The sequence below is a fragment of the Heterodontus francisci genome, chromosome 19 (assembly GCF_036365525.1).
Source record: "Heterodontus francisci isolate sHetFra1 chromosome 19, sHetFra1.hap1, whole genome shotgun sequence".
NCBI lineage: Eukaryota > Metazoa > Chordata > Chondrichthyes > Heterodontiformes > Heterodontidae > Heterodontus > Heterodontus francisci.
Window position 1 is genome coordinate 60,771,908 of NC_090389.1, and position 22,598 is coordinate 60,794,505.

Sequence of the window (22,598 nt, forward strand, 5' to 3'; positions counted from 1 at the left end):
TCGATGCACTTAAGGGTAAGCCATATAGGCGCATGAGGGAGAAAGGAATAGAATAACTTAGGCTGAACTTGGAATGAGCCAACATGGCAGTACTAGTCACATTGTGTTTCTTGTTGACCAGGAAGATGGGAGAAATTGTTGCAACAGTTGCAACTTAATAGTTTAAGGCAAGTGCTGGCCCAACTTTTCTGTAGTTTTGATGTGTATTAACGCCAAGGTACAAGTCCCATGAGGGTGAAGCACTAAAATGATGCAATGTTCACTAGCAAGGATATTGACTTGAACCAAAACTATTCAGCATAGTCTTTCAATGTTTGACTTCTGAAAAGTAGAAATTATTCCTGTGCCAGAACAGAAAGAGTCAACCTTTGGCCATTATTGATGCTCCATGATACTGCTTCTACAATTATGTGAACAAGGCATGAAGTGAGAATTCTTTGTTTCAAAATAAGACATGACTTGCACAGTCTTCGATTATGTTAGCAAGTGTGTTTTTTGAATGAATGGAGACCTAAAAACAACTGAACAATATAAAAATTATATCTTGAGAAGGCATTTCATCCACTTTTTTGCATGCATGAAAAGGCTTTCTAAGTGTATTTTTCTAAGTGCATCTGTGATTAAGTTTGATCAAAACTGCCAGTTATTCAAACTAATGTAATGTATTTATTTGTGTTTGCATATTCCTTTACCCCGTGATGCATAGATAAACACTGATATTATAGTGTTTATGTGAGCTTAAAACACAACTTTGGTTACTAGTGAACATAAAATGTCATTCCCAGGAAATGCAGTTCATTATTTTGTTATAATGCAGGTTGAATTTGAAAGTCTTAAACATGAAATTAAAAGACTTGAGGAAGACACAGAATTCCTCAACAGCCAATTGGAAGATGCCATCAGACTGAAAGAAATAGCAGAACGCCAACTTGAGGAATCCTTGGAGACATTGAAGAATGAGCGTGAGCAGAAGAACAACATGCGAAAGGAATTATCTCACTACATGAACATCAATGATTCGATGTATACTAGCCAATTGAATATCTCCCTGGATGGATTGAAGTTTAGCGATGATGGCAATGAACCAAACAATGATGAAATGGTTAATGGTTACGAAAACAACAGCCTCAGCAAAATGAATGGTGACAATAAGCTGTCCACTCCTAAGAAAAATGATAGCTTCAAGCCGGCACCAAGTTTGGTGTCCGATTTGCTAAGTGAACTGAATATTTCTGAAATTCAAAAGCTGAAACAGCAGCTTATACAGGTATGTGTTTTTCAGTAGTTATTAATGACAGCAGTGTGACATTTTTGGGAATATTAATATGCGTCAATTTATGACTCCTTAATCAAATTTAGCAATAATATAACTTCCTGACATTTCATTTTTTAAGTAATATGTAATTTTTTGAAATTAGGCAAAATGTTGGCAAGACAATAGTTGCTCAGCGTTATCATTGTATATTTTCACTGATGACGCTTTATAGAGGTTAAAGGGTGTAGAGAGGAGGCCTCAAAATGAACATTTAACTAAAATTATTTTTCTTCAATGCTTTTCTATGCAATTCCTCCATATTTATACGATGGCACTTGCTTTATGCTGCCCTTTCCCTAAAACAAAAGCTATTAGTGAAAAGTAGTCTCATGCAATTAGAGAATTGACTTTCACAAACCTCCTACTTTGAAATGTAGGAAGATATAGTCATTTTGTTCTAGATAATTTGTGCCAGTTTGCTTAAAACAAATCGATTGCAAAATAACATTCCTAAAACTCATGCAGGAATATTTGCTGCAAAAAGTATAGCAATATTTCTTCAATTTTAATTAAAAATGCAGCTAATATAATTCTCATTGAATTAAGGGTGTAGTAACTTTCATTTCTCTCCCATTCCTACATTATTTTCCATTTTAGATTTTCAGTTGCGAATACAGCACTTACACCTAGGTATTTGCCCAATTTGTTATTGAGCCAGTGGCTCGATGATGTGAATGAAATGGCCTGGTTGATTTGCCCACTGATATCTTTCCATTTCCTATGTGGAACTGACTGGTTTCTCAATGCAAACATCTGATGATGTAACTTCAAGCAAGCAGTATAGTATTTTGGTCAACTACAGTTATTTATTCAGTAAATATCACTATTATTTTTGCCCATTAATTTTCTGTACTGTAAGAAGTAACATCACCATCTTCAACTTCGGTTGTCAGAAAAAAATCTGTTCAAAAAATTGAACATTCGAGATGTCTGGGGAGGTTGCATTTTAAAATTAATTTTAAGTATATTAAAATGTTCATTGACTATTCACATGTACTAAATGAGAACCCAGTTTAATGATTTACTTTAATCCATAAATAAGAAACCATATAGTGTGATGAGTGTTGTATCTGAACAGATACCAATATAGAACCTGTAATGCACCTACATAGCAACATTTATATTCTGTGCTGTAAGTTGAGTGAACTAGAGGTTTAGAAATCTGGTTTTTTGCGCAGTAAAAATTTGCATGCAGTTAAATGAGGCAACCTTAATTCTATATTGGTATAATTTGAGGGCAGAAAATGCTGCAAGTTCTTCCAATAATAGCAGCTTGCTACAAACATTTTCTTCAATTTCTAATTAATAAAGCTGTATGTTATCATTAAAATAAGGCATCGGCCTTCTAAAGCTTTGGGTATTGAGCCAGTGCTATGTGCTTATAGCAGATGTCTTTCATCAATTATGCTATAATTTTTCAACAAAGAAGAAACCCTACCGATCTGAATAATCTATTGGAACAACCACAGATAATTTTAGTTGACCCTTCAGGTTTGTCAGTATAGGGTTGCAGGTAATTGGGGCTGAATTTTCATTCCGCTGGGGAGGTGGGAATGGAGGTGGGCAAGGCTGCAATTTCCCGTCCCCGAGTGGTATGCTGGCTTTCCAACGCAGTCCCTCCTCCAAGCAATTTTGGAAGAGGTGGCAGGTCCTGTATACTGGCTATCCACCCAAACATGGCAAGTAACCAATTAAGTGGCTTGAGGGCTTAATTAAGAGCACCCTCCCAACCTCCACCAGATTCAGTCCTGCGCATGGGGTACCCTTCATGCCAGGAGGCCATCCAGGAAACCGTGTCAGCCTCCCAGCGATGGGGCAGGTAGACATTGGAGCCAGAGGCTCCAAGTGTCACTCCAAAAATAGGCCAAAACCAGGACAGTGCTTGTTACTGTGGAGGACTTTCCCCTAATGTCCGAAGGCCCTAACCCTCTTGGCTCTCTTACTTTGCAGCTGGTGACCAGGGATGGAGGTGCCCTCACACCTCCCTGTCTACTTCAGCAGCTCCCACCTCTGGACCCTCCACCTCAGGAGCCTGCCTTCTGTCCTTAATTGGATGGGGCTCCGGAGGTGGCCACTTAATTCGGCGCCTCCTTCAAAATTGCCCTCTGAGTCCCATGCCATCATTTGTGGGTTCCTGATTGGCATTTCATTCTGACTGCTGGATTGGGATCCGGGAACGAAAATTCAGCCCGCTTGATATGACATTTCCACCGAAGTCAGGAATGTGGGTATGTTAGACCAGAAGAAGTTTTTCAATTGGGACACAATATCTAACAGTCTACTTATAGTTCTCTGCTTTGTGACCACTTGCCAAGAGCCCCTTAACTGTAGAATTTTATGTATAATTCTTTCAATGTGCTACATTTGGCGTGAAGTTCACCCAAGTTCTCCAGCATTTTAAGCAATATTTATCTGCAACCAGCTTCACTGAAATGCTGATTTTCTGATAATTATTTCATTGCTGTTTGCGGGACCTTGCTGTGCACAAGCCAGTCGTCGTCTTTTTACCCGTGAATACACTTCAAAATACTTCACCGGCTGTAAAGCATTTTGGGATGTCCTGGGGTTGTGATAGGTGCTATAGAAATGCAAATTCTTTCTTTCACTATTTCTTAACTTTATTTCTTACTGTGGTGTATTTTAGGTGGAAAGGGATAAGACCGCATTGCTTACTACTCTTCAAGAATCACAAAAGCAGCTAGAACATGCTAGAGGTGCTTTGTCAGAAGAGCATGAGAAAGTTAACAGACTCACGGAGCATGTCAGTGCCATGAAGAAACTTCAGGCTAGCAAAGAACGACAGACTGCTCTTGATAATGAAAAGGAGCGAGACAGTCATGAAGATGGGGATTACTATGAAGTAGACATCAATGGACCTGAGATTCTGGAATGCAAGTACAAGGTAGCTGTAGCTGACGTAAATGAACTTAAGGAAGAACTAAAAAATCTGAAGGCCAAGTACACTGATTATGAGAACAAATATGAGAAAGAGAAGACCAGGAATGAAGGTGAAATCCAAGTCTTGACAGAAAAACTTGTATTACTGGAAAAAACTAATCAACAAGATCGGGACCAGGTAATCTGCCTAGAAAAGGAACTGAAGAAAGTAAGTGAGGTAGCTGAAGGAACCCAAGGTAGTTTGACTGTTGCTCAAGATGAGCTGGTCACCTTCAGTGAAGAATTAGCAAATCTGTACAACCATGTTTGTATGTGCAACAATGAGACACCCAACCGGGTGATTCTGGATTACTTCAAGGAAGGCAAAGGTGATCGCAGTAGTCCAGAAGGTAGAGATAGAAGATCGCCAGTTCTGCTTACTAAGGGACTTTTTCCAGGAGAGATGGGAAAAATTGACAATGGTAATGGAGACACTATGCCATCTTCTGGTTCACCTTTGCCCTCACCATTGTCTTATTCCAGTGATCCACGCAAAGAGCCGATGAACATTTACAACCTGATTGCTGTCATTCGAGACCAAATCAAGCACCTTCAAAGAGCAGTTGATAGATCAACAGAACTATCCAAACAGCGAACTGCATCGCATGAACTCGGGCCAGTGGCAGACAAAGACAAAGAAGTATTTATGGATGAGATCTTGAAACTAAAGTCCTTGTTGAGTACCAAGAGAGAACAAATAGCAACACTGAGGACTGTACTCAAAGCAAACAAGCAGGTAGAGAAGAGATTATTGTAAAACTGAACACCAAAGATTGGTTAGCAAACTTTGAGCTACACGCACTTTAATTTAAAATTGTGGCTTAATCAAATATCTGGCTGTTAGTTATCCAGTTAATAAGGTAATCAACAAATATAATGTTAATCAGTGAACTATTCGTGCTAATCAACTTGCTATTTTCAAGTGCTTAAATTACTCTAATCTTCATTCCAAATCAATATGTAATGAGATTGATGTGCGTGTGCGCAATTTTTGCACAGCTATTAACAGCAGCTCATTTATAAACTGCCTTTAATGGAAATAATTTAATTATGTTTGTGTTGTGTTTTGAGTTTAATAATATAAAAATCAGATAAATTTATTTTTTTATTTTGAAAAAGTTGTATTTATTCTTTAGACTGCTGAAGTAGCCCTTACAAATCTGAAGAGTAAATATGAAATTGAGAAAGCTATGGTCACGGAGACCATATTGAAGCTGCGTAATGAGCTCAAGGCTTTAAAAGAAGATGCTGCTACCTTCTCATCCTTGAGAGCCATGTTTGCAACAAGGTAAAGATTATATTCTTAATTTTGGTGAAGTACATAAATCAGATTTGTTAATGTTCCATTTCCTTTCCAGACTTTTTATTGAAATTTATAAATGTGTTTCGGCACCTTAATCGGGCCTATCTAAAAGCTATACAGGTTCAATAAACCTTTTGATATCTAGTATAATAATTTTTTGATGAGTTTACAAATATAAATAACTAACTTATTATAAATGGCATTTATTTTAATTTAGTGAGCAAGTGCCTTTTAACATCTCCTAAAATGGATTTTTCAATCAACTCTTTCTTTTGGATCTTGTACTTAATTCAACTAAGGGAGGAGGGCAAATATGTGTTAAGTATAGCTGCCCAGAAGCTGTTGGGAAGCCTGCAAAATTGTTGATTTGCCCCAAGATTTAGATTTGTTTGTTTGTGTGTGGAAAAGTCAGTGTCCTGAAGAATCTGGATTAAATTGGCAGGTACCATGTGGATAAATCACAGATGCGAACCAGGTTCTGTCTTTACTTGCTACAGTATGTTGAGTAACATACCGTGACACCACAGTAGGTGTTCTTGAGATGCATTTTAACACAGTATGTCATACTTCCTTTACTATTTACTGTACAGGAATGAATCATCATTAGTAGTCTGCTTAAGGCAGGTCCTATGGCTCAATTTTCCCTTTTCCAAACCACTGTCTTGTGCTCGCTTTTCAATTCTTCATGCAATCTCCCATTTTTTTACATGGTCTAGAAACATCCTCCTTTTCCTCCCCCTTCCTTTTTTTTCCTTCCATGATTCCGTGCAACACCACTTTTAATATTGCATTCCTTCTCAGAGCATTCCCAGTCCAATTTATTTGCCCTTTTCTCACTCCATTAAAAAAAGTCTTGTATTTATACAGCACCTTTTATGATCTCGGGACTTCCCAAAGCATTTGATAGCCAATGAATCACATTTTGAAGTGTAGCCGCAGTTGTAATATAGGCAACACGGCAGACAATTTTCACACAACAAGATCCTGCAAACAGCAAAGTGATAATGACCAGATATTTTATTTTTAGCGATGTTGGTTGATGGATAGATATTAGCCAGGAAGAACCCCCTACGCCTCTATGTAATAGTGCACTGGAGTAATATTTAATTAATCAAACTGTTCATTTTGTCACATTGCCAACACAACCGCTTTACTTGTTTTATTCATATAAACCCTTCGTTAATCTTTCTTCAGTTATCTACTTGTCTGGTTAATTTTGTGTTCCAGTGAAAATATTGAGCTTCTTTGCAGTGTTAGCCATAGCTCAGTTGGTAGTAGTATTGTCTCTGAGTCAGAAGGTTGTCGGTCACTATCGCCTCTTAGTCAGAAGGTAGTATGTTCAAGTCCTACTCCAGAGACTTGAGCACAAAACAACTTAAGGCAGATACTCCCATGTAATACTGAGGGAGTCCTGCACTGTAGGAGTTGCAGTCTTTTGGATGAGATGTTACCCTGAAGCCCTATCTGCTCTCTCAGCTGGATGTAAAAGATCTCATGTCATTATTTTAAAGAGGAGCAGGGAAGTTATCCTCAGTGTCCTGCCTAATATTTATCCCTCAATTAACATCACTACAAAAAAAATCGGTTATCACATTGGTGGTTGTGGGAGCTTGCTGTGCCCAAATGGTCTGACAAGTTTCCTTCATTATAACAGTGACGACACTTCGAAAGCAGTTCATAGACTGTAAAGCACTTTGGGGCGTCCTGAGGTCAAAAAAAGCGCTATATAACTGCAATCTCTTTCCAACTTTCCCCGCTGTGACCCTAACTCTCTCCGCTTAGCCACATCTGCATCTTGAACTATCATACTTCCTGTATATGTAAATTGTCTCTCCTGATGCAACTGTTCCTCAGTTATTAAAATGCTCACTCTTTCACCCACATTCCTAGAAACCTTCATGACTTTTGTCTTACTGGCGTTGCCTTACAATTCATAGCCTGATTGCTACAGCAGTGGATTATCTACAACCGTATTCCAGTCATGATACCTTCTACCAGGGCTTTGTTACCAGCAAATCTGACCGCTGATACCAGCTCACCCCCAACTTGCACTCCCTCCTTTACCTGATTAAGCATTTTTCATTACATCTGCATACACATTGAACAACACAGATGATAAACTGTATTCTTGTCACCCTCCTCTTCCATGTACTAGCTTAACACTTGCCATTTATCCCATATACAAAGTCTTTATTAGAAAGCTATCTCTCCAGCCAAATCAGTGTTGTTCAGTGTTTCCATTAGTTTGACCTAGTTTGCTCTATCAAAGACTTTTCAACATCTGCAAAGCAAATATACACCTATTGCTTATGTTCTAATTGTGCTCTGGCACAGAACTCTCATTATCCCTGTTGCCTCTCTTATTCCACATCCTTTGAAAAATGCAAATTGATCTTTACCAAGATTTTGTTCTGATTTTGCTCTTGACCTCCTTGTAAGTAATAGCATACTATTTGAAGCACCTGGAATGAAACTAGGGCAGTTTCGAGCATTTCACTTAAGGTATCATGATTATTTTCATGAAATCATCTGGCCTTTTCAGGTACGTAGCTTTATACAAATCAACCTCCCCTCCCATGTTGTTAATTAATTCTGCTGGATCACATCAACACCTGAGACTTTTCCATCCTTAAACTTAATTATTGCAACCCTTACTTCACAGTGAAGGACCTCAGGGCCCATACAATCAACTTCCACCTCTTATTCCTTCCCGATTTCCATGTTGACTGTCTTTTCATCTTTTTGTACATAGTTATTGTATTTTTGAAAGCATTATTGTGCAGTAAAAAATCTCAACATAACAATATTAAGGCATCACATTGTAAAGGAACACCACTTTTGCCATTGTGATACATTTTTAGGAAGAAGTAAAGAAGTTCCGATAATCACTTTTATGTGATCCATTTGCCTGTGGGATTTAGCTTTTGTGTTGGGCACAAAAGTTTCTGAAAAAGCTGGACTGTGACTCTGGTTGAGGGTGAAAAAATGTCCAGTTGTATAATGATGGAAGTATAGGATAACGTAGCAGTAATTGGGCATTACTGAGACTATTTCATAAATTTGAACTATAAATGATCATGGAAAATTAAAATATGCAACAATATCAACTAATATTTTGCTTAGTCTATGGACCTCAATTAAAATTAGAGCAGATTGTCATGCAGACCCCACACCTGCCAAGAATGAGGCATATTAATTTTGTCATATGAACATTGATTTAAAACAGTTGCTGGATGAAGAAATGGCTTGTTAAAAAATCACCAGGCACTTGGTTGGAAGGACATTTGCATACTAAAAGATGCTGCTTGTGAAGACAAAGGACTATTCCCTGCTCCAATTAATCCAAATGGATTTTGATCATCAGACATTGAGGCTGAGGAATAGCATTCCAGAGACTTGCTAAGGTGATATAGTCCACAAAAGCCAGGACTGGTTAAACCAGCTGGTTCCATGACTAACTAGCTGGTCCAAGTATTTTTGAACTAGCCACAAAGAGTTTGAGCTCAAAGACTTTTTGCTCCTGGAGTGAGAAGACCTCTCCTGTCTGCTCCCATCTCTTTTTCACAAGCCTCTGGACCACTGAAGACACGTGAACCTCAGAGAAAAGTCTTCTACATTGAACAAGATTTAAGATGAATACTGGGCCCCAACGAAAAGACCTACCTACAATCAAGGACTCTACAATGAGCTCGAAGAACAGTAACCTGGTTTCTTTGCCTCACAATTGGAAAGCAGTGAACAAGGATTCGCCAAGGGGGCGCTAAAACACGGTGTTTAAAATTAAACCCTGTTAAGATAAGAGCAGGTGAAGGCTGAGAGAGAACCCTAGACCCCTTTCTTACCTGGCCATAAGACCAAACCAGTATGCTATGGAAATAAATTTCCTCAAAGAGAGAAAAGTCTCCTACATTGAACAAGGTTTCAGAAGAATACTGGGCCCCAATGAAAAGCAAGACCTACCAACAATTAAGGACTGTACAGCGAGCTCGAAGAACAGTAACCAAAATCATCTTCGGATATTGCCTCAAACTTTTCCACTTTATTTCTTCTTCTCTTTTCTGTCTCTATCTGCATGTGTATGCATGCTAGCATAGGCGCGTCGCGTATATGTAGGCGTTGACCGAATTGCAGTTTAATAAAATTCAAACTTTCTTCTTTAAACCTAAGAAAACCTGTTTGGCTGGTTTCTTTGCCTTACAATTGGAAAGCAGTGAACAAGGATTCACCAAGGGTGAGCTAAAACACGGTGTGTTTAAAATTAAACCCTGTTACGGTAAGACTAGGTGAAGGCTGAGAGGGAACCCCTTTCTTACCTGGTCGTAACAGAAATTTGGGGGCTACTGTCCTGGATTTGACCCACAGACAAACAAGAGAAATTGGAACTGGGAAGCCAAATTGTTCCCAATCAAAAAGGAGCAAGATTTCAATACATGTTTTCTTGTGGTTGTGGGTGCTAGAATACTAATGTGTGCAACTGAAGCTAGTAGCTCCCCAAGCCAGGGTGAAGTAACTTGGGATAAGTTAAAAGCACTGTCGATGGAGGAGTTGAGGAAAATGGCTGAACAGTGTGGAATCACTGTACGTGGCAAGGCTAGGAAGTCTGAACTCCTAAGACTAGTGGCCAACCAATTTTCCCTTGAATCTGAAGAAGCAGAAGCAGGTTTAGAAGTAGACTCTGACAGGGTATTGCTGGCAAAGATACAATTGGAACAAAGGAAACTTGAATTGGAAGAGAGGGAGAAAGAAAGAGCCTTCCAGAAGGAATGTGAAGACAAAGAGGCAGGAGAGGGAGAGAGAGATAAACAACCTTCCAGAAAGAATGCGAAGAGAGAGAGAGCTGAAGCGGCTTGAGTTAACTAGGGCGCGACAGAGTAACCCCAGGGAAAGCATGGCCAGTATGGAGGAGCGTCATTCAGGGCTGGGTACAGAATTGTTAAAACTATCTCAACTAATCCCAAAATTTAATGAGGAAAATGTAGAAGCATTTTGTGCCTTTTGAGAAACTGGCAAGGCAGCTAAAATGGCCAGCTGAGACCTGGCCTCTTTTGCTACAAAACAAGCCTATGAGGTTTATTCCCTGTTGCCAGATGAGAGTTCATCAAATTTTGAACTGACAAAAATGCTACTCTAGGAGCATATGAATTAGTACCTGAAGCCTATCACCAAAAGTTTAGAACCCTCAAGAAGCAAGCTAATCAAACTTATCTGGAGTTTGAAAGAAATAAGCAGCTGGCTTTGACCAGTGGCTGAGGGCTCTTAAAGTACAGCTCAGCTATGAGAATCTCCGCAAAGTCATTCTGTTAGAGGCATTTAAAAACACTCTCCATAAAGACCCATGTAGAGGAGCAGCTGGTTCATCGAGCCCAGCAAGCGGCCGTTCTGGCTGATGAGTTTGCTTTAATTTATCAGTCAGTTTCCCAGGGAGAACCTTTCCTAGTTACCCCTACTAATCTGAAAAGGACAATGGGTGGGAAGGTGATAGGAGCTCAAGCAGTCCTGGGAGGGAAGGAAAGCAGGGGACACGGGGGCCTCCTCCAGCCAAAAAGGAAGGTGCTGTGAGCAAGAGTGAGACCCAGAGACCTGTGTGCTTCCATTGTAATAAGGTTGGTCATCTAAAAGCTGACTGCTGGAAATTTAAGGGACAACCGGCAGGGTTAATCAGGGCACACCCACTCGGTGAAGAAGGGGCCCTGATGGAAAGCACAGCAGAACAATCTGTGGCTTTAACTGCAGTAAGAGTGAGACCCAGGAAGTTTACTACTGCAAGTGCAGGAAAATTTAATAGAATTCCTGAAGGTTATCAGGGTTTTGTGTTTGAAGGGAAAGTAACTCCATACCCCTCGAGTGGGGCAAGCAAGCCCATAATAATTCTGAGGGACACAGTAGCCACTAGATTCCTTTTACTGGGAAAAGGCCTAACTTTTCCCCCAGAGGGTGCAGTGAACACCAGAATGATGGTGAATGGTATTGCCTGTACCTGTACACCAGGGGCACCTGGAGTGCGACCTACTTTCAGGACCGGTGACCGTAGTAAAGGCCTGCTTGGGTATGCAATTGAAACCCGTCTGGGCCTGACCCAACCACGTCCAACCCGAACCTGACCCAGCCTGAGTCCTTTGATTTTTTTCCCGCACCCGACCCGACCTGACTACCGGAATGAAGTTAATTATATCAGAGGTTGTGCTCTACCTTGTCCAAATGTTGTGATCCTCCGTTCCGCCAGTAGACTATTCCTGCAGAATCGTGCACATGGAGGCAGACTGGTGTGGAGTCCGGATGCACGTTTCCCGCCTTGACGTCCCGGCTGTTCAAATTTTGCAGCTTACTTCCCTTTCCCTCCCTGAGCAAAAGGCAGCACTGTGTCTGACCCAACCCGACCTGAGCCTGAATACCAGATTTGGAAGAAAGACCCAGCCCTACCCGAACGCGACACGTTGGGTCTGGTCAGGTTCGGTTCGGGTAACCAGGCTTTAGACCATAGGGATTGTCCCTAGTTTGCCTGTGAATAGGGTTGACTTGCTCCTAGGTAATCTGGCCCTGGGTGAAGGTGCTGGCTCCCCCAGTAGTAAAAAAAAAAAGACCGCAGGAGGTCAGAGAAACAGGGCAGTGGCAGGAGACGGTCCCCTGCAGTTTCCCTGAATGTGTAGTGGATCAGGCCATGGTCAAACCAGCTCCCCCAGAGGAGACTGCATTGGCAGTGCAGGCAGATGACCATGAGGTCCATCTGTCTGAGACTTTCTTTGGAAAGTTAGGAGACCCAGGGAATAAATTAAATGAATTTTCCCTAGCTGAGGCTCAGTGAGCCAACCCAGTATTGTAAGAGTTAGAACAGGCTGCCCAGTCTGAAAGTGAAGCAGAGGGAGTCCCTGATTGCTACTATGTAATGAGTGAGGTACTGATGAGGAAATAGAGTTCTCCACACAGACCTGTGAGCAAGGAGCAGACAGTAGTTCACCAGTTAGTGGTGCCACAGAGGTACCGGAGAGAAATATTAAGGGCCCATGAGACTACAGTGGCTGTACATGCCGGATACGAAAGACCAAAGCCCGCATAAGCGAGTGGTTTGACTGGCCAAAACGCCACAAAGATGTAGTGGAGTACTACAGGAGTTGCCACATGTGCCAGGTTGAGGGGAAACCCCAACCTACAGTGAAACCTGCAACCCTAAGTCCTGTACCGGTGCTAGAAAGACCCTCCAGCAGAGGGCTGGTGAACTGTAAGGGACCCCTGCTGAGAACAAAAGGGGACAGGCAGGCACAAGGCTTGCCAAAGGTTAGAAAGGGAAGGGGAAAAAGCGACCAAGAGGGCGGGTGAACGGAAGTCCGGATGAAAACCTCTACTGACCGGTCAGCCAACCACGGAAAATGTGAAAGGTTAGACCCCACATCCTCCAATGTAAATGCAGACACTGGAAGCACCAGAGTTGCTACAAGCATTTACAGGAACCAGCAGAGACAAAGAAAGACCTCTAGGGGGCACAGAAACCGTGAGGGTGATGCCTTATCTAGTCGAAGTGCCACAGGGGAGTGCAGTAGAGTTTGCATAAATACCTGCAGGCAGGAGTGTCCCAGAGGACAATGGGGAGATTAGCACGTAATCCTCCCCCACAGAAAAAAAGAGAACCACCCATCCCCTAAAATCAAAAGCCTTTGCATGACTCAGCAAAGCGGCTAATTAAATCTACCCCCCCCCCCCTTTGCCAACCTCAACAGGAACAAAGACCCTAGGCAATCATGGAAATGGGAAACTGAAGAAAAACTTACCCCAAAGAACCACATGTTAATTGGGATGCCAAAAAGGGGATAGTTAAAACAGCAGTGGCACCAAGAAAAGACAGGCTGTAATAAGTTTTAGGATTTATGAATGAATGTGAACGAATGAGAGAGAGAGAGAGAGATGCGTGTTTTTCGCCTGTATCTTATATTTTCTCTCTCGACCCTTTTAATGAAATGCTCTTTTTAAAAATCGCATTTCATTCCGCTGGGTATGGAGGTATCATGCAGACAAATCCCACACCCCCACCTGCCAAGAATGAGGAATATTAATTTTGTCATAGGAAGATTGATTTTAAACTGTTGCTGGAGTAAAGAAATGACTTGTTAAAAAATCACCAGACATTTGGCTGGAAGGAAATTTGCATACTAAAGATGCTGCTCCAATTAATCCAAATGGATTTTGATCAGGCATTGAAGGTGACGAAGAGCATTCCAGAGACTGCTAAGGTGATACAATCCACAAAAGCCAGGACTGGTCAAACCAGCTGGTCCAGATTTTTTTGAACTAGCTACAGAGAGTTTGAACTCGAAGACTGTTTGCTCCTGTCTGCTCCCATCTCTTTCTCACAAGCCTCTGGACCACTGAAGACACGTGAACCTCAGAGAAAAGTCTTCTACATTGAACAAGATTTAAGATGAATACTGGGCCCCAACGAAAAGACCTACCTACAATCAAGGACTCTACAATGAGCTCGAAGAACAGTAACCTGGTTTCTTTGCCTCACAATTGGAAAGCAGTGAACAAGGATTCGCCAAGGGGGCGCTAAAACACGGTGTTTAAAATTAAACCCTGTTAAGATAAGAGCAGGTGAAGGCTGAGAGAGAACCCTAGACCCCTTTCTTACCTGGCCATAAGACCAAACCAGTATGCTATGGAAATAAATTTCTATGGTTAAGGCAATGGGCATAATTTTAATTGGTAAAATGTTGGTGTGACTATGTACATAAAACATGGGAATGCCAGATGTATTACTGAAAATAGAGACATGGTGTTGAAGCTTTTTGTCTTGCACTTATCAGGACAATCCGCAAGAATACCAATGTAAGAGAAAGCAACGACTTTATACTGTATAAGAAGGGAGTGCTGATTGGTTGGCAAATGAAATCTGATTGGTCGGCATTGCCCTGAGGAATGAACCAGCGAATGGCATTCACTTCTTAGCTGAAACAGGCATAATGTATGTGCATGTTCTTTCTGTCTGCAAAAATTAGGGCCTTGTGTATTAATGTATATAGCTTCCAGTACGCACAAATGCACCACACTGCGAGCCCTACTGACAATCTTAAATTGGTTGTCAGCGTATCTCTTCGGACAACATTTGCTAAATAATCCTCAATGTGCAATCACGGAATCACATCTAATGTTGGACACTGTGTTTTGAGTTTTGCAAGCACGGGCTGGTTGGGTACGGCCTGTATCTTGCCCATTGCGAACAGCGGAAGGGACATGATACGATCCGCCAGTCTTCGGGACGTACGGCCTGTATACCTAGCATCACACTGGCATTGGAATTAATATATCGCATTACTCATTTGTATGATAGGCAGGGCGTCTTTTGGCTTGACGGCAGCATCCTGTTAGTGGTGCGAACACCACACGTGTTGCTGCTGCATAGTTACAGCGTGAATCAGCTAACTTCACCTGTGGCTCAAATTTTTGGAATACAGTACCCTTTCAGGGTAATTTGAGGTAGACTGGGCACTTTTCAGGGTCGCAAATGACGGCCTTAGGCCTGTTCGCAGGTTTGAGCAATATACAGCGAGAAATGATCTGATCAGGGTAGCCGTTGTCACGCAGGATGTCTTTGATTCGCCCTATTTCAACATCAAGCTTGCATGGTGAGCAAATGGCTCGGGCCCCATTTACGAGGTTTCCGATGAGACCAATCTTGTAGCACATGGAACTGTAACAACCCCAACGTGGGTATTGGCCAGTGAAGGTAGGTTTGTGGTAGACCATGGTGGAGAACCCCTTTGCAGGTTTCTCAACTAGTACGTCAAGGAAAGGGAGCTCATTTGACTGCTTCATTTCAAAGGTGAACTTGAGTGCAGGATGGAGCCCATTAAGACGTGTAAGGAAATTATTGCATGCAGCTGCGGATTCAAATATAGCAAATGAATTTCACTGCCAGCACGATGCTCGGTATATAGGTTGTATGTCCCAAAGACCGGCGGATCGTATCAATATGTCCCTTCTGCTGTTCCCAACGGGCAAGGTATGGGCTGTACCCAACCATCCTGTGCTTGCCAAAGTCAAAACACAGTGTCCAACATTAGATGTGATTCCACAATTGGACAACATTTGCTACATAATCCTTGGTGTGCTAAGAATTACGCTGACAACCAATTTAAGATTGTCAGTCGGGCTTGCAGTGTGGCGCATTTGCGCGTACTGGAAGCTACATATATTAATACACAGGATTAGAGGGGACATGAGAAACTTTTTCACTCAGAGGGTGGTGGGTGTATGGAATTCACTGCCAGGAATAGTGGTGGAGGCAGAAACTATCAATTCTTTTAAAAGTTATCTGGACATGTACCTGAAGTGCTGTAACCTGCAAGGCTATGGACCAGGTGCTGGAAGGTGGAATTAGATTGGGCGGCTAGTTTTTTCGGCTGACGTGGACACGACAGGCTGAATGGCCTCCTGTGCTGTAATTTTTCTATGGTTCTAGGGCCCTGTTCTTTGAAGACAGAAAGAACATGTACACACATTGCGCCTGTTTCAGCTGAACAAAGTAAGTGACAGCCATTCGCTGGTTTATTCTTCAGGGCAATGCCTTGCCAGAGTCAAGCTGCCTGTATAAAATTCCAACTAGGGTTAGCCGTTAACGGTCTGTCACCATAAGCTGGTGCATTCTCTATGGTAACTCCTCTACCAATCAGATTTCACTTGCCAACCAATCAGCACTCCCTTCTCATACAGTATAAAGTTGTTTTCCCTTACATTAGTATTCTTGTGGATTGTCCTGATGAGTGCAAGACGAAAAGCTTTGACAACATGTCTCTATTTTCAGCAGTACTCAAGTTCTGTACTACCAAACGAATGCCAGATGTGTTGGCAACTATAAAACAACAGAACTATAGTTTTTATTTTTAACTTGAGGATGCATGAGGTATGGATCAACTGAGGCTGAAAAGCTTTCCTAAATAATTGGTTTTACAACTCAACAACTTTACATATCGATATGCTTACAACCTTAACCATTCGTAGAACTCAAAAGTCAGAAGGATCAGTTCTTTTGCATTGGGAGACTTGGGGATTAATTCTTGAAGTCATCTTTGAACTGCTTCTGGTCTGTCTCCTAGAAATCATTTTTAAAATGGCTCTGTTTATACTCTTGCTATTACAGCAAAACAGCTTCAGATGTGTATGAGGGTTTTCCTAAGGTCCAATCAAACAGCTATACCTCTAACCATGTTTTTATCTCCCAAAAAGTATAGCAAGTCTTGCAACAGCAGTTAATTCTTCAACAGTCCGAAGAAATCATAATACCTTTCAAATTCATTCGAGCTAATTTTGGTCAAGTTTAACAGTTCTGTGTTCTATCCTTTGTTAAATACTTCTAACCAGATTCTGCTCTCCTAGGAAGTAATTCAGGGTTTCTGGCCCATCCTTTTAGTTTTTCTTAAAAACTCATATTACAAGTTCACACTGAAAAGTTCAAAATCTTTCTGAACTCTGATACAAAGTATCATCACCTCATTTTTTGCTGGGCTGACCAGCACCAACAATTGGAATTGTAGTGATCCAGCATTCTTGTCTTCTAATGTTAGAAAAATAGTACATTTGTTAAAATATAGTATAATGTGATTGGAAAATATTATAAAATCCCCATATTTAGTGCTAGTATGCTATTCCTAAATTTGTTAGAAACCAGCTTTATTGTTTTGCAAGCAAAGATGTTCCATTAAACAAAACTTCAGATTTAAATAAATCCTTATGTCAGGGTTGTAAATGAGTCATGAAACAATCTGAAGTAGTAACTTTATAAAAGCTGCATACAGGATTCATAAGTACAGTAGTTTGTGACATTAAGATTATAATCTTTGCATTACCAGAATTCACGAGCAGGCAAAGTTGGAGAAATTTGATCCCACTCATTGGTATTCAAAAATGGAAATTATAAGTGGAATATATATTTTAGATATTAATGGAACTTTGAAACTTCTTAATATTGGGCAAGGAAGCACCTAGGTGGTCTTGCGGGACCTGAAGGAGCACCTCTGCTTCTCCTAGCCCGCGAGGAAAGGTTTTTTTAAATTTAATGGCCTTTTTGGATTGACACTTCTGTGCAGCCAAGAGCGTGAGTCCAGAAGGCTGTGTTGCCTACTCGGTGCCGTGGTTCAGTACATCTGCTCAGGGTTGGCCAGGAACTTGGAGTGGGAGGGGGAGGATCCAGTTCTCGTGGTCCATGTAGATACCAACGACATAGGTAGGACTAGGAAAGAGATTCTGCTTCGACAGTATGAGGAACTAGGCACAAAATTGAAGAGCAGAACCTCAAGGGTAATAATCTCTGGATTATTACCTGAGTCATGTGCCAATTGGCAGAGGGCACATGGGTTAGTGAAATGAAAACGTGGCTCAAAGACTGGTGTGGGAGAAATGGGTTTCGGTTCGTGGGGCACTGGCATCAGTATTGGGGAAAGTCGGGGCTGTCTGTTAAGTCGGGGCTGTCCGTTGAGACAGTCTGCACCTGAACCATGCTGGGACTCGTGTTCTAACAAACTGTATATGTAGAGAGGGCTTTAAGCTAAACAAGGGGGTGAGGGATCAAGCTGTAGCAAGATGTAGCAAATCAAGGGGTAGAGTCCAGGCAGGAGAACAGAATAGTAATATAAGGAAGGGACAGAGAGAAAAAAACCTAAGAACACACCAACAGTCGAGACTAGCTGTTACAAAGATAACAAAAAGACAAAATTAAAGGCTCTGTATCTGAATGCACGTAGCAAAGTAGCAGAACAAAGTAGATGAACTGATAGCACTCATTGAAGTAAATAAATATGATCTGATAGCCAATTATGGAGACGTGGCTGCAAAATGGCAAGGATTGGGTCCTGAATATTGAGCGGTATGTGACATTCAAGAAGAATAGGAAGCTGGTAAAGGTGGAGGGGTAGCACTGTTAATCAAGGATGGCACTGGTGCAATAGTTAGAGATGACCTTGGTTTGGGCGATCAGGATATAGAATCAGTTTGGGTGGAGTTGAGCAATAGTAGGGGAAAGAAGTCACTAGTGGGAGTGGTATACAGGCCCCCGAACAGTAATCACAATGTAGGACTAAGTATACAAAAGAAATATTGGGTGCTTGTGATAAAGGGACGGCAATAATCATGCGTGATTTTAATCTACATATAAACTGGAAAAATCAGATTGACAATAGCAGCCTGGATGCAGAATTCATAGAATGCTTTCGAGATGGTTTCTTCGAGCAGCATGTTCTGGAATCAACCAGAGAGCAGGTTATGTTAGACTTGGTATTGTGTAATGTGACAGGATTAATTTATGACCTCAGAGTAAAGGCAGTGAGCACAATATGATTAAATTTTACATCCAGTTTGAAAGAGAGAAGAGTGGGTCTAAGACTAGTATTTTAAACTTAAATAAGGGCAACTATGTGGGCATGAAAGCTGAGCTAGTTGAAGTGAACTGGGTTACTCAGCTTGGAGGTCGATCAATAGAGAAGCAGTGGCAGACTTTAAGGGAATATTTCAGAATACTCAGAATAAGTATATTCCTGCTATAACGAAAAATCCATGGTTAAAGAAGTTAAGGAAAGCATCAAACTTAAGGAAAAGGTATATAGTTGTGCAGAGATGAGTGGCAGTTCAGATGATTGTTAAGAATATAAAGAACGGCAGAGAATGACTATAAGGCTAATCAGGAGAAAGAAATTAGAGTATGAGAGGAAGCTAGCTGGAAATGTAAAAACGGATAGCAAGAGTTTCTACAGATATTTAAAAAGGAAAAGAATAAGTAAAGTGAGTGTTGGTCCTCTAGAGAGTGAGAATGGGGAGCTAATAGATAATTAGGAAATGGCAGATGAAATGAACAAATATTTTGTTTCTGTCTTCAGTATAGAGGATACAAAAAACATTCTGGCAATAGCTGTAAATCAAGAGGTGGAAGAAAGAGAGGAACTAGATGAAATTACAATCACTAGGGAAGTGGTACTGACCAAACTGATGGAGCTGCAGGCTGACAAGTCCCTGGGTCCTGATGGGCTTCATCCTAGGGTCTTAAAAGAGGTGGCTAATGAGGTAGTAGATGCGTTGGTGTTAATTTTTCAAATTTGACTAGATTCTGGTAAGGTTCCATCAGACTGGAAAGTAGCAAATATAACCCCTCTATTCAAGAAGTGGTGAAGAGGCAGAAAACAGGTAACTATAGGCCAGCTAGCTTGATGTCCTTCGTGGGGAAGGTGTTAGAATTGATCATTAAGGAGGTTGTAGCTGGGCACTTCGAAAAACTCAAGGTAATCGGGAATAGTCAGCATGGTTTTGTGAAAGGGAAATCATGTTTAACCAATTTTATGGAGTTCTTCGAAGGAGTGACGTGCTGTGGATAAAGGGGAGCCCGTTGACTTACTGTACTTGAGTTTCCAGAAGGCATTTGACAAGGTGCCACATAAAAGGCTATTGCCCAGAGTAGGAGCTCATGGTGTAGGGGGTAACACATTAGCATGGTAGAAGATTGGCTGGCTGGCAGAAAACAGAGTACGCATAAATGGGTCCTTTTCTGATTGGCAGGATGTGATGAGTAAACTCCTGCAGGGGTTTGTGCTGGAGCCTCAACTTTTTACAATTTATATCAATGACTCAGATGAGGGGAGCGATGGCATGGTAGCTAAATCTGCAGATGACACAAAGATAGGTTGGAAAGTATGTTGTGAAGGGGACAAAAGGAGGTTGCAGACCGATTTAGATAGGTTGAGTGAGTGGGCAAAAATCTGGCAGATGGAGTATAATGTGGGAAAATGTGAAGTTGTTTTCATTGGCAGGAAGAATAAAAAAGCAGAGTATTACTTAAACGGAGAACCACTGCAGAATTCCGAAGTGCAAAGGGATCTAGGTGTTCTAGTGCAGGAGTCACAAAAAGTTAGTATGCAGGTCCAGCAGGTAATAAAGAAAGCTAATAGAATGCTATCCTTTCTTACGAGAGGAGTTGAAAATAAAAGTAAGGATGTTATGCTTCAGTTATACAGAGCATTGGTGAGACCACATCTCGAATAATGTGTGCCGTTTCCGTCTCCTTATTTAAGGATGAATGTAAATATGTTGGAGGCGGTTCAGAGGAGGTTTACTAGATTGATACCTGGAATGAGCGGGTTGTCTTGTGAGGAAAGGTTGTACAGGCTGGGCTTGTTTTCACTGGTGTTTAGAAGAGTGAGGGGAGACTTGATTGAAGTGTATATGATCCTGAATGGTCTTGACAAGGAGGATGTGGAAAGGATGTTTCCTCTTGTGCGTGTCCAGTATTAGGGGTCGCCCTTTTAGGACAGAGATGAGGAGAAACTTTTTTCTCAAAGGATTGTGTGACTTTGGAACTCTCTGCCTCAGAAGGTGGTGGAGGTGGGGTCATTGAATATTTTGACAGTGGAGGCAGATAGATTCTTGTTAGGCAAGGAAATGCTATCGGGGGTTGATGGGAGTGTGAAATTCGAAACACAAACCGATCAGCCATGATCTTATTGAATGACGGAATAGGCCCGAGGGGCCGAATGACCTACTTTTCCTAATTTGTATGATCGTATGGCCCTCTTCTGGGTCTGGTGTTCCTTTATGCCCGGTGTTGCTGTCGAAGCCAGTACTGGGTGTCAAACATGGCTGCTGAGTGTTAAAATAACTTTGAGATCTGAATGATGCCATCAGACCCCAACTTTTGAATTTCAGTGAGCTGCTTGTCTGCCTGACCAGGAAGCACTTATTTAAAATGGTGCACAGCTCAAGGATCAGGTAGGTAGGTGCAAGCACTTTAAACCTCCCCCACATGTCCCGTTCTCGTCAGGTACAGGAGGCTAAAATCTGGCCATTTGGATTTTATTGGTTGCAGCAATTAAAATGCATTGTCATTTTAATTTGCCGTTTGATGTGAACTACACACGACCTTATCTACTTGATAGAATTTTTGAAAAAGACTCCAATTAATATAGGCACAGGCTTGATGAGATAATATACTAGAAGGATTTAAAATTGATAAGGAGGAGGTATTAGATGGGCTGTTTATACTTAAAGATGATAGCGCATTATGGCTGGATGAAATGCATCGAAGGGTACTGAGGGAAGTGAGTGTGGAAATTGCGGAGGCACTGGCTATAATTTTCCAGTCCTCCTTAGACTCTGATGGTGCCAGAAGACTGGAGAATTGCAAATGTTACGCCCTTGTTCAAAAAGGATGTAAAGATAAGTACAGCAACTACAGTTTAACTTCAGTGGTGGGGAATCTTCTAGAAACAATGATTTGGGACGGCACTAATAGTCACATGGACAAATTGGGTTAATTAAGGAAAGCCTGCATGGATTCGTTAAGGGAAAATCATGTTTAACTAACTTGCTTGAACATTTTGAAGAGGTAACAGGGTTGATGAAGGCAGTGCTGTTGATGTGGTGTACCTGGACATCCAAAAGACATTTGATACAGTGCCGCACAACAGACTTGAGCCAAATTATAGATCATGGAATAAAAGGGACAGTAGCAACATGGATACGAAATTGGCTGAGTGACAGGAAACAGAGAGTAGTGGTTAATGGATGTTTTTCAGGCTGGAGGAATGTTGGTAGTGGAGCTCCCCAGGGGTCAGTGTTGGGATTCTTGCTCTTCCTGATGTATATGAATGGCCTAGACCTTGGTGTACAGGGCAGTTTCAAAATTTGCGGATGACATGAAACTTGGAACAATTGTGAAATGTGAGGAGGATAAAGTTGGTGGAATGGGTGGACAAGTAGCAGATGAAGTTAATGCGGAGAAATGTGAGTCAGTCATTTTGGTAGGAAGAACATGGAGAGACAATATAACATAAAGGGTACAACTCTAAAGGTGCAAGAGCAGAGAGACATGGGGAGATATGTGCATAAGTCATTGAAGGTGGCGCACAGCAATGCTGTGCTTCCTTGAATTCTCTGTTTCCTTCTCTGGGGATAGGCGGCCTGCTAATATTCATTATAAGCCCACCGACTCCTATGGCTACCTAGACTAAACTTCCTCACACCATGTCCTGTAAGGACTCCATCCCATTCTCCCAGGTTCTCCGTCTTTGACACATC

At 41.5% G+C, this 22,598-nt stretch overlaps 1 protein-coding gene across 2 annotated transcripts in view; it reads left to right on the top strand.

Moving 5' to 3' along the window:
* The window catches only part of zgc:171572 (protein bicaudal D homolog 2), a 104,221-nt gene that overhangs the window by 71,135 nt on the left and 10,488 nt on the right, over positions 1 to 22,598 (top strand). For both annotated transcript variants that reach the window (XM_068051734.1, XM_068051733.1), the window contains exons 4-6: positions 818 to 1,267; positions 3,960 to 4,988; positions 5,389 to 5,540. In XM_068051734.1, coding sequence (XP_067907835.1) covers positions 818 to 1,267; positions 3,960 to 4,988; positions 5,389 to 5,540 — 1,631 coding nt within the window. The remainder of the gene's footprint in view (positions 1 to 817; positions 1,268 to 3,959; positions 4,989 to 5,388; positions 5,541 to 22,598) is intronic.